This window comes from Mytilus californianus, unplaced genomic scaffold (assembly GCF_021869535.1).
Source record: "Mytilus californianus isolate M0D057914Y unplaced genomic scaffold, xbMytCali1.0.p SCAF_4, whole genome shotgun sequence".
NCBI classification, from domain to species: domain Eukaryota; kingdom Metazoa; phylum Mollusca; class Bivalvia; order Mytilida; family Mytilidae; genus Mytilus; species Mytilus californianus.
Genome location: NW_026262690.1, coordinates 23479976 through 23492241, shown reverse-complemented (window position 1 = coordinate 23492241; position 12266 = coordinate 23479976). Strand labels below are relative to the sequence as shown.

General features: G+C 29.6%; 1 protein-coding gene across 1 annotated transcript in view; it reads left to right on the top strand.

Moving 5' to 3' along the window:
• LOC127737738 (gamma-tubulin complex component 3 homolog) overlaps positions 1 to 11760 on the top strand; it is a 53180-nt gene extending 41420 nt beyond the window's left edge. The window contains exons 20-26 of the mRNA XM_052248602.1: positions 572 to 640; positions 1145 to 1280; positions 2202 to 2290; positions 4118 to 4249; positions 5319 to 5459; positions 5730 to 5849; positions 7868 to 11760. Of these exons, the coding sequence (XP_052104562.1) occupies positions 572 to 640; positions 1145 to 1280; positions 2202 to 2290; positions 4118 to 4249; positions 5319 to 5459; positions 5730 to 5849; positions 7868 to 8023 (843 nt within the window). The 3' untranslated portion in view covers positions 8024 to 11760. The remainder of the gene's footprint in view (positions 1 to 571; positions 641 to 1144; positions 1281 to 2201; positions 2291 to 4117; positions 4250 to 5318; positions 5460 to 5729; positions 5850 to 7867) is intronic.
• The last annotated feature ends 506 nt before the right edge of the window (positions 11761 to 12266 follow it).

The window sequence follows — 12266 nt, the reverse complement described above, 5'->3', positions numbered from 1 at the left end:
TTTCCGAGTTATGGGATTTTATTCATAAAAAAGGGGTAATTTTCCAGTTTTCGGATGATAACTCTTTAAGTTTTTTGAGCAGTTTTCATGAAACTTTGGTGACTGGTTTATATCTATTAAAATAACCTCCTTTTAGTTTTTTTATAAATTTCTGACACTGAGGAGTTATGGAACTTTATTCTTTGAAAAAGCAAAGGATATATCATGCGCTCATGGTGCAGCTCTTTATTATTTGTAATTCCACACATTTCTATAGTACATATTGAAATAAATCTTTTGAGTTATTTGACAGCGATGTTTTTTGTTAACTGAGTATTTTCAATGAAAATGTAGAATTGTATTGTGAAATTTATTTTTTTCTTGGACGTTAATTATAATGTTTTAAATGTTTAATGCTTTATGGATTGTTTAACTTCAGGTTTACCCTAAGATATATAGAACAATTGGATCCATTAGGCTATGTACACGTTTTTGTTTAACAAATATTTACACAATAAAGGACTAAATTATGAAATATTTATTAGAATTTTTATAAATATTTTTTGCATTATTATGATGATAATTATTGTAGGTATCCCCAGGAGATACAGGCTGGGATGTTTTCAGTTTAGATTATCATGTTGATGGTCCTATTAGAACTGTAAGTAAGATGTACACTTAGGACACTATATAAGTAGTCAGATGAATTAGAAGATTAGTTTTATTAATGTTGATTCCCTAGCTAATTAATATGGCATTTTTCAATAAAATAATGTAATAAAGTTTTTGTAGTTTTTGTATCATAATGATATGAAATAAATAAGAATTATATAAATTTTAAAAATTTATATTTCACCTGAATTTGAAACACATTGATTTTGAATTTTATTTGCTAACATGATTATTAACTTTTTAATATATAAATTATAAAATCATAAAATCAAACAAGAAATAGCATGCTTCTGTTATGACTGCAATATTTAATTTTTTATTAACTAGAAATTAATTGCATTTTAAATCTTTTCACATCATACTTAATGAAACAGACATGTTTTTTTCTATTTAATTCTGCTGATCATTTATTGCAAAACTTGAGAAGTTTACAGAAAATCCTGTAGAAAGAATGTGTAATTAAAAAACTGAATCTGTTTTCTATTTGACTTAGGTTTTTACTCCAGAATGCATCATCATGTATTTACGTGTGTTCAACTTTCTATGGAGAGCTAAAAGGATGGAATATATTCTTGCCATGATCTGGAAAAACCAAATATCAAATGCTCGTATGCTCAGAGCCATACCAGGTAAATAATTCTCACTTTGAGTAATAGGACATATATTTGGTATATGGGACTCTTGGCTGGTCAACATGTCTGTCAGACAGGATTCACCTGACCTTGGCCTCATTTCATAGATCAATGATCTGGGTTATGTTTCTGTGATAAGGTTTGTTTCTCAGATATTTTAAGCAGTAGGTGAACTATATTTGGGGATTGGAATGCTTGAAAGGTGTACATGTCTATCTGGCAGGTTTCTTCTGAACTTCACCTCATGTTCATGGTTCATTGGTCAATGTTAAGATTTCGTGCTTATGTCTGTTTCTCATACTTTAAGCAAGATGTTAAATACATTTGGTGTATGATAGATTATAAGGTGTACATGTCCATTTGACCTTGATTACATGGATCATTGATAATGTTGAGTTTATATGATTATAAGACTTTTTACATAAATTAAAAATGATATAAAATTAGATGTGCTGTCAACCATGAAATGTGATATTTATTACTGTATACATAGCAAAATATATTTTGTGGGTGATATAACCTTCATTTTACTAAATTGTGATCACTCGTAAGCATTTGGTTAAAGTTCAGATTTATAGTAGAATTTGTAAAATAAATATCAAACTTTATCCAAGAATGTGACAAGTAGGGGACTACATATAATTTATATAAAAATGGATGGTATGATCTGTATTTCAAGATTCCATATCACAGTTGAATTGTGGTTTAAGTTCATACTTAAGGTGTTTTTTTATAAAGTACCAAGTGTTTAAACAATGTAATCTATGGACATTTCAAGATGGAAACTTATATTAACTGTAAAAATAAACAAGTGATCTACTGTCATGCCACTGTCAACAGTTAAAGTCCCCTTTTTTTAATTAGTTTATTTGTGACCATTGTATTCTTTTATAGATAACACCTTTTTATTTTTCATAGAATTGACGGGTATTCTGCATCAATGCCATGTTTTAGCTGCAGAAATGGTCCATTTTATACAACAAGTACAGTATTATATTAATTTTGAAGTAAGTACATTTTACTTTTGAACAATTTTACTGAATTAAAAAGTTTAGTAACTTCCAAGTTATTGTATTACCAACAAAAGACCATGGCCTCAGTTTCATGCTTTAGTGGCTAGTATGATTACTTTGGTTTGTTTGTAGGTAAATATACACGAAGCTTACCAAAATTCTGAATTTAGTTGCTTGTAAGGAGTTTATGTTGTCGATAAGAATATCTTTAATACTTTTAAAGCTGAATTGAAATATCTAGAGAGGTCTAGATATATATCATATCAATTTTTCTTCATATACATATGTATAGGTTCTTTATTATTTGTTCAATGACTATGTTGACTAGGAGGGAAAATAGTTAAATTTTCTGTAGAGATAATCTTAACTACTCAGTCTCACAGTAAAGTCCAAATACTTTGAAATATTTTTGAATAGTGAAATGTTTGAATAAATAAAAACATTAAACACATATATATAATTAAAAGTAGGAATAAACAGTAATACAGTCGACTCCACTTAATTGCATACCACTCAATTGCATAATTTGGTTAATTGCATAATTTTCTCCTGCACAAAACCATTTCCCGTTCATCTAATGTTAAATTGTCCGGTTATATGCATAGCTCTACAAGTGGCCTTTCCGTTAATTGCATACAAAATAATCGCCAGCTAGATATGCTTAGTTAAAACTGACGAGATTTTTGACCGGAAACGGCAATTTGGTGAGTATATTTTTTCTTGAATGCATCACTATTTTCTTTATTATTTCACATTTACTTTTGTGTTATTATAATAAAGTTTTAAAACAGTTTCTTTCATGTTTATATGATGGAATTTGGTTATAAAATAAGCCTCGATGTGTACACAGGTAAAGTAAAGTTTCCCATGTTCTATTTTAAGCCTCAACGTCATAAAAATGTCAAACAGGTAATTGTTGTAAAAACACTACAATTCTATCTCAAAAGGTGTTAATTATTGATTGTATTTCAAACATTAACCATAGATTACATTTGGGGTAAATTTTAAAAACAATAACGCCTGCTAATTATCGATCATTATCCAATGTGTACTCTCGTAATTCGGCTTGGGGTGTTCTGCATTTATGTTAAATATTACAGGGCATTTATCTAAGGTTGAAGAATTTTTTAAATCAATCATTTATTTTTAATATTTTTTTAAAAGATCATTTACTTCTAATTATTATATTTTCTCACTTTCAACACTCGTGTCCAGCAAATAACCCGTACAGGGACCCATTACCTGTTTTGCATATATACGAAACTAACGAGGTTAAAGAAACAGTGTTACATCACTGTGTAGGCGGTAAATACTGCATATCAAAGGCAGTTCATTACACATTTATTGTTAAAAAATGATTATAAACTGTGAAGTATTATTAAACAGTCTATTTTAACCAAAGCAAAACAATGTACATTGTACATATGGGTCATAGAAACAAATCTATTTTTAGAACAATTTGTTCTATTTTCGTATCCTGGGTAAAGAAAACGTCGGTACTCAATTCAAATAAACTAAAACAAAATGTGTTTATAAACTTTATAGAAAGAATACAAAATACAATAACATGTATGACACTAGACAAATAACTTTTATTAGAATAAATCAATATTCAAAATGTTGTAAGTGGATTATGGACGTTCATCTTTCTTCAGGAATTTCCTTTACTGATCTGTACTATCGTTGTTATTTGACTCCGCAATCGGGCCTTTCGGATAAAAGCATACTCCACTCAATTGCATAATTTTGTCTGACAAATAGGCTATGCAAATAACCGGAATCGACTGTAGTAACAGGTACATTCCTGTTTTCTATTTTTAGGTTTTAGAGTGTACTTGGGATGAACTATTAACCAAAGTGAAAGAAGCCGAAGATTTAGATTACATTATAGCAGCTCACCAGAAATTCTTAGATACAATCACTGCCAGATGTCTATTGGATGAACAATCCAGGGTTAGCTTTTAATATCATTGTCATTTATGACTAATAGGAAATGTATGGTTGACATCAATGTCACAGCAACCCAGTTACACACAAAAATCAAAATCTAAAGATCAACATATGTCTTCAACAATAAACAAGATCTATACAAGATGTTAAGCTCTAAACCGCCTCTTCTATTGACTTCTTTAAAGAGAAAAAACCATTGTGAGATAGTTTTTGCTGTCTGTTGTTTGTGCAGTAATAGGTTGCATGTTTAGTCATTGTAGAAGCTACGTGAAATTTTAGGTCGGGTTCTCTGATTAAAAAAATTCCTGTGCTTTTTGAAAAAAATAAAAAAATCTACATGGAATTGATCTCTCTTAAAAAATTTGGAAATAAGTTTTGTTCAATTGAATGTTGTTTTGGTCTACAGGAATTTATAGATACATATAGATTCTATCACTGTGTAGAGTGCGATACGATATTTATCCACTAGAGACAGTTTAATTTTCAAATTTAAAACGAGAGGCTTGCTTGATATTTGCTATATAGTTTACTCCATGACAGGTTACTGTGGATTAATTATTATTCGTTGGGTACCAATTTTCGTGGATTTCGTGGATACAGGTAAACCACGAATTTAAATGTTCAACGAATTACAAATTTTCTATAAGATTGTATGCAGTATTTGGCAAAACCACGAAATCAAGTATCCACGAAAATTTTTCCTCAATCCACGAAAATTGGTACCCATGAAAATAAATGAATCCACAGTATAGATCAAGTTAGCATTTTGTTCCAGTACAATGAATTTTTAACAGGTAGGGGACTATGTATTGCCGTGCAATACTCTCAGAATGCTTGTTTTTATGTTAACTGTAGTAACCTTGCCCTTGGAATTCTTTTGTGAAATATCCAAAATGTAATTTTTCTTTATTGAAGGAAGTTTAAGATTAAATCATTTAATCTGAATTGAGGCTTTTCTGTTAACAATTACACCTTCTATGTATTCCAACTTAAAGAGTGTCAATGATTGAGGCAAAATGTGAAATGTTGCATAGTTACATATAAATAGTTGGGTTTTTTTTTCCATTTACAGGAAATTCTTACTCAATTAAGAACAATATTTGATCTAGTAATTGAGTTCCAAGCTGCACAAGATAATTTTTATTCAGAAGCAACACAAGAATTAGATATTAGGAGACGTTATGAACACAGACGGGAGCGCAGATCAAAAGAGGTATTTTATCTTATAATCTTCCTCTTAATCAAGAGAGAAGGTTACGTACCATACATTGCTTGTAGATAAAGATTACTACCAAAAAAAAAAGGTATTCCATAACTTCAGAAAATGAATTTAATAACCAGGGATCAATTTTTGTCATCACTGTTACAACGCTGTTATTGTAGCATGTTACATGTTTCAATATTAAATACTTATTTAGTTTTATAAATAAATCATAGACTTGCTTGTATTACTGACAATCTGGTAATCTTGTTATTTTTCCAGGGAGATTGGGAAGTGACTGATGATGAGGAGGAGGAAGAACAATTAAGACGAATTAGTTTTCTGAAACAAATTATCCCTTCTACGAGAGCAAGGCTAACAGTACTGTCTCAGTCTTACCAGGTACATGTTATATATATATTATGTTATTTAATTGGGCAAATAGTTTCAAGTACAGTCCAATATTGTCAAATGAATGGGCATATTTTTTAACGCTTACAGGATGTCTAGGCACATTGAATAGGAGTATTTAATAAAGTTTTCATTACAAATAAATTAATAACATGCTCAAAAGAAGAGAGTATACTGGTTTACCTCTGTTAGTCTGTACTTCTCTCAACATTTTCCTCTGGAACTACAAGTTTGAGCCAGAAATTTTGTTGCAAGCTTCATGTGAACATGCTATACTGTATAATGCTGTTTCACATTCATCGCTCATATGTTCTTGTACACATTATTGTGCTAATAAAAGACCTGCCAGGTCTATTGGGCACATACCAAACAAAATATTTCTATTTCAAGAGCTTTTATTTAGAAACGGAGAATCTAGTGAAGTTTTAATCTGTATATAGCTGTGTTAAAAATGCTTGCCCAAACACAATGTTTACCTGTATTTTTTTTGTGTCTGTGACTTGGATCTATTGACCTCAAAATCAACAGGCTTTGTCTCTTTCCTACTATCTTCCACTTAAGTTTTTGATTAGCCTTGATGAAGTTTTGAAGGCAAGATTGAGGTGTCCTATTTTCAGATGATGGTGTCAACAATTTGTTAAAGTTTGTGATTTGGTTAGTTTATTTAGTGTGCAGTTGTTTTAGCATAAGTACGTTTCATTTCTGTAGAGACCTGCCCCCTCAGTCATAGTCTTTTAAATTGTAAACTTTTGCATAGTTCACATGTAGAATTTTGTGATAAGGTCATTTTAAAGTGTACCACTAATGTTATGTCCATTATATTTGTTATATAATTGTATCAGCTTTTGATCATCTCTTTTCCTTGGAAATGTTGATATAGTGTTGCCATTTAAAGGGGAAGTTATTATAAGGCCACTCTTTTTGGCCCCTTGATTTCGAAAATCAAAAAGTATTATAAATCTACCCCAAAAAATCCTTCATGTGTTCATAAGGCATTAATTAGTCTGTCATACATCAGTATTGATATTTTCTAATTTTGTCTTACATTTTCGTATAAATGCTTCAAAATTTCTTGCATTTAGTGCAAAACTGCAAAACTTCTAAAAAAAACTCATTTTGAAAATTTTATATTTAGACTTGAGCAAGAGCTTTACCAAATAAGTTATATTTTGCTACAAAATGTATTTTACAAAGATGTAAATGTGTGTATGATATCTTTTTTGGATCAAGCTCTTGCTCACGTGAAATTGTCATTTTAGGTCAAAAATGTAAATTTCAACATGTTTACGATGTCACTATTGTCATAGTGACATTACAAGTGGCATTTCTGCATTTAAGTTTCAAGATTAAAGCAACTGGTTCATTTATCAATAAAGTTAATATTTTGAAAGGTTTAAATTAGTTTACCATTTTAGCAATTTTAGGGGCCAAATGATGGCTCTTATGCCTTCTCCTTTCCCACAGTTGCATTATACAATAGAAATTACATACAGGCAAGACATATTTCTGTGTCAACGTTTTTTTTTGTTTTTTTTTTAATGCAGGAAAACCAAAGTTTGAACAGTAGTATATAGTGTGTGGCAATCATCATATTGATTACGAGGAAATTTTGTCCTGAATATGCATTAAATTATAAACAAGTGACTATGAATCAATACTAGCAAAATATCAGAGGAAAGCACTATTATTGCTGTTCTTAATTTGACAGTAGCTATGTCTGATGGTTACATTTCAAGCCTCAAAACAAATGATTAATATTATAGGATCATTTATCAGGAGACATTTGTTAAACATATTTGTAAAACTTTGTGAGATAAATGATTAAGATAAAACAAGGGACCTCTCATCACAAGTAAAATCAGGTGTCAAAGGGCAGACAAAATTCTAAAGGATAATGTAACATGTAATATGAGACATTAACACAAATATTAGTAAAATTTTGACACATCGTTATTGTGTTCAAAATTTATTCAGAAAATGATTTTTAATATGATTGACTTCTATTATAGGATATGGTGAAGCAGTTCTTAGTGATGGTGACAACGCACCAGGATGTTAGTTTACGATTCCTAAGTTTCCGTCTAGACTTTAATGAGCATTACAAATCAAAGGAACCAAAGCTACAAAGCCCCTTTATGTATAGAGGCTTGAGACATGTCACATAATATTATAGATATTTATATATTTTTAATACTTAGTGCTGGGTACTGTTCACTTAAGATTGTAAGAGTTACATAACTGGTCATTATATACATGTATGTAATTACTGTGTTTATGCAAAAAGTTGTATTTCTGCCATAATTCCATCTTGAATGCAACCAGATTGTTTATATCTTGACTTGTTAAGAAATTTCAGATGAATAAATAGTTACATTTACTATCGTAATGACAAATACCTAATTGTTAGGTACATATATGATTTGAATAATTATCCTTGGTGAATAATTATCAATTGAAAGAGTTCCTTCCCAATGAAATGCAATCTGTATTTCAGAGACGATAAAATGTAGCTTTTAGTATTTATTTGAGAAATTTTTAATAAAAACAAGTCAGAATCTCTCAAGCGCTGTCTTTCTGACTTTCCACTAATTATTTGTATTTGAGAGTGTCTTACGTTTTGTGCCTTTGAGTTGCCATTAACAATTATGTCTCTTGTCAGATTTTGATTGTTTTATTGTTTATTTATGATAAGATTTACTTGTTAAGAATAAGAAGGATATATCATTTATGGCCTTTTTCTTTCATCGATATTGAACTTTATCTTTTTGTGGAGGATGTTACAGAATGCCTTTTTTGCTTTTGGTTTAAATGATTTTCACAAACCAGTATTTTTTTCCAGATCTTTTGATAAAAATAACCCTGTTAAATATATGAACAGAAAATAAAATATTCACAAAAATACAATGTTTCCAAAGTTCATGAAAATTAGTACCCACACAAGATAAATGAATAAACAGTAGTTTTTGTCTTGCCTTGACGGAGTCAAAAAATGAGACGGGAGGTGTCAACAATATATAAGTTTGTTATTAGTTCTAGTTTATGGTGAACCACTAGTGGTAGGTCAATGATAGTTGGTATGCAGTTGTATAAGCATTGGCATATCTCATTTCCATGGAGATTGTTTGGCCCCACACCCTCAGTCATGGTCTATTGACTTTGAAACTTTTGTTTATTTTACATGTATTAGTTTGTGATTAGCTCAATTTAAGGGGAGCCATTAGTGGTAGGTCAATGATAATTGGTATGCAGTTGTACAAGCATTTGCACATTTCATTTCCATGAAGAATATTAGCTCCTTACGCCTCAGTCAACGTCTATTGACATTGAATCTTTTGCTTAGTTTACATGTATTAGTTTGTGATTCGATCAGATTAAGATTCACTTAAGTCAATGATATTTGTTATGCAAATGTATAGGCATTTGCAAGTCTCATTTCCATGGAGATTATATAGCCCAAACCCCTCATCATGGTTCATTGACTTTGAAACTTTTAAATAGTTTACAAGTTAATGTTTGTGTTAAGGTTTGTTTAGAGGGAATGTATTATGATAAGTCAATGGTATTTGGTATGCAGTTGTATAAGCATTGTACATCTAATTTCCATTGACCTTTACATTCAGTCATGGTTCATTGACTTTGACTATTTGCATAACTTACATGTTTAAGTATTACTAGTTTAATTTCAACATTTGCATTATCAAAATAACAAAAAGGCTAGACATATCTCTGTATTAACAGTATTATTTAAAAATTACCATGAACATATATTCAAACGAATTTTTCATTTATATTTTACAGTGTTAAAAGAATGATATCATCTGAAAGTAAATTTTTAGAACAAATTGAAAATCAAACGTATACTTATAATAGCATTGAAAGAATATTGGTATAAGTTCATAAATCTTGTTTAAGAGTATCCGGTTTCTAAAATGGTTGTACATGAGTAAGATAAACAATAAGTGGAATTGGTTGTATTGTTTCAGATATATGGCAGTGCATAAGTAGGTGATTAATACAAAATAGCAAATTGCAGAACTAGAGTTTAATGTTTTGGAAATGTAATATTATTGACATCTTTATAGATTTATATTTTTGTTATGTTCCCTGCAACAAATGATACTGTTTGGAATAAAAGCAATGGAATACACAATTTATAGGAAGCTTTTCAAGGGGCATAAGAGAGATGCAAACCATACCTTGTAAATTGACATCTAATGATCTGAAGTATTTGTAAGGTATATGACCATTGAATTTAATTTCATGGTTTCATAATGGTATAAGATCTGTGTCAAGTTTTCATAAGGCTTTTATTTCTCAAAAGTAATAATACCTACACCAATAGGATTAAGTCATTAGATGTTTAACTGGTTGATCTGTCAGATATGTTGCATTTTACCTCTTCATTATAAACTTACAGATAATATTTGCATCATTGTATTTATGATTAGACCAGTTACTTATCTCATACCAAGAATAGTTCTTTAATATTTTCACTCTATACGAATTTACAAGACTAAATTCACCTTAAAAAAACTTTTCTTTTCTATCTGAAATATTGGAATACAGAAAATGTTAAACTAAGTTAGTATTTTTTTTTATATTTGGACAATTTGTGAGTCATTGTAGAAATAACCCATCAAATCATAGAAGAAATAACCAATCAAATCATAGAAGAAATATCCAATCGAATCATAGTAGAAATAACCCACCAAATTGTAGTGGAAATGACCTGCCAAAACTATATTGATTCACAGATGACTCCAAGAGCACAACAATAACATTTTTTCACCCATAAATGTAAATGTAGTAAAACTCATCAAATATACCAGTCTTATAATTTTGTACCCCCAACACATGTTTTGTCTACAAAAGACTCATCAGTAGACAACATAACCAGAAGGGATGAATATTAAACTATTTATCATTCTCACAATAAATTATTTGACCTTAAGAACAGAAGATTTTATTATTTTTAAGTAAGTTTATTTATACTATTTAAAATATCAGCCAATAAACATAGGAACAAATGATTGGATGAATTTTTACATATATATTGAATGTTGAAGACGTTTACTTCATAATTCTGAAGATTGTTATGAATAAAAGGAGGCAAGGTGGAACTTTTATTTTCAGTTAAATTTTCAAGACTATATTTATGTATAAAACTATTCGTATTTATTGTCTTTTACATTTAACCTGCATTAGTACTATTCACCTGGTTAAGAAACGTTTTATGCAGCATGAACAATTTAAGTCTTTGACTTATAGTGTATTAGGTATTATCAATTTCATTTTGTGTCAAAAAAAATACATTGCAAGAAATTACCTAAATTTTGACCTGCAAGCAAATTAGTTTTTTCAATTGATAAGAAATTAGTCCTTACATTAAGAACAATTATAGTAGCAATGCTATACTTTAATATGATCCTTAATAAGAAAAGTATAGATACTGTCATCTGTACATCTGTGATTTTTTTCTGATTAGACCTCTTGAGAACACTGGTATCTTATTGATTGAATATCTTGTTAAGTTTGAATTTGGTTTTTTTAAAATCTTGAATCTCGATTTTTAAGATATGCAAATTATTTCCAAATAAATGAGAAGTACCAGATTAAAGGCACAATTGGAATATCTTGCATGTATTTCATCATTTCATTCACTAAAGTATAATATAATTATGAATTTTTCCTTCATTTAGAGTACAAAGTTGTATAACAAAATTTATGCAAGGTATAGCAAGAACGTTTTAGTGGAATTGGTACAAGACTGCAGGAGATTATCCGATATGGTGAAGATCATTTTCTGAACTTCAAACTGTGATGAACTGTTATATAATTAATTTTGTAGAATACGTTTTAATTTTATTTTGAATTAAGACAAATACATTAAAAATTGGATAATTGCATTGTTCTTGTTCTAGCAATTTCATATGAATAAAAGAAAATGTAGAGTATGATTTAATGAGAAGATAACTCGGTAAATCTGCAAAAATAACAGGAAGAGCATAGTCTATATAAAACCAACTCTTCCTTACAATAAATATTCTTCCTGAGTCTTTAGAAAGGTTGTGCAAAATTAACCACAACTACTGTAAATTCAAAAATTATTGCGAGGTTTTTATTATGGCGAATAATGCAACTATGTGAAAATCGCAATGATAGGAACTCTCATTGTGATATTGGATACATTTATGCAGAATTTCATGAAATGGCAATAATTAATCTCTCACTTTTGTCCTTTCTTCGAAAATCGCAATAATAAATGCACACAACAATTTCTGAATTTACAGATCTGTAAGCAACACATAACCCACTAAGATAAAAACAAGGCAACCACCAATGAGACCCCGACCTTGGATAGGCACTGAAATATATGGTCAGACCAAATCAATCTCTTTATAATCTTAA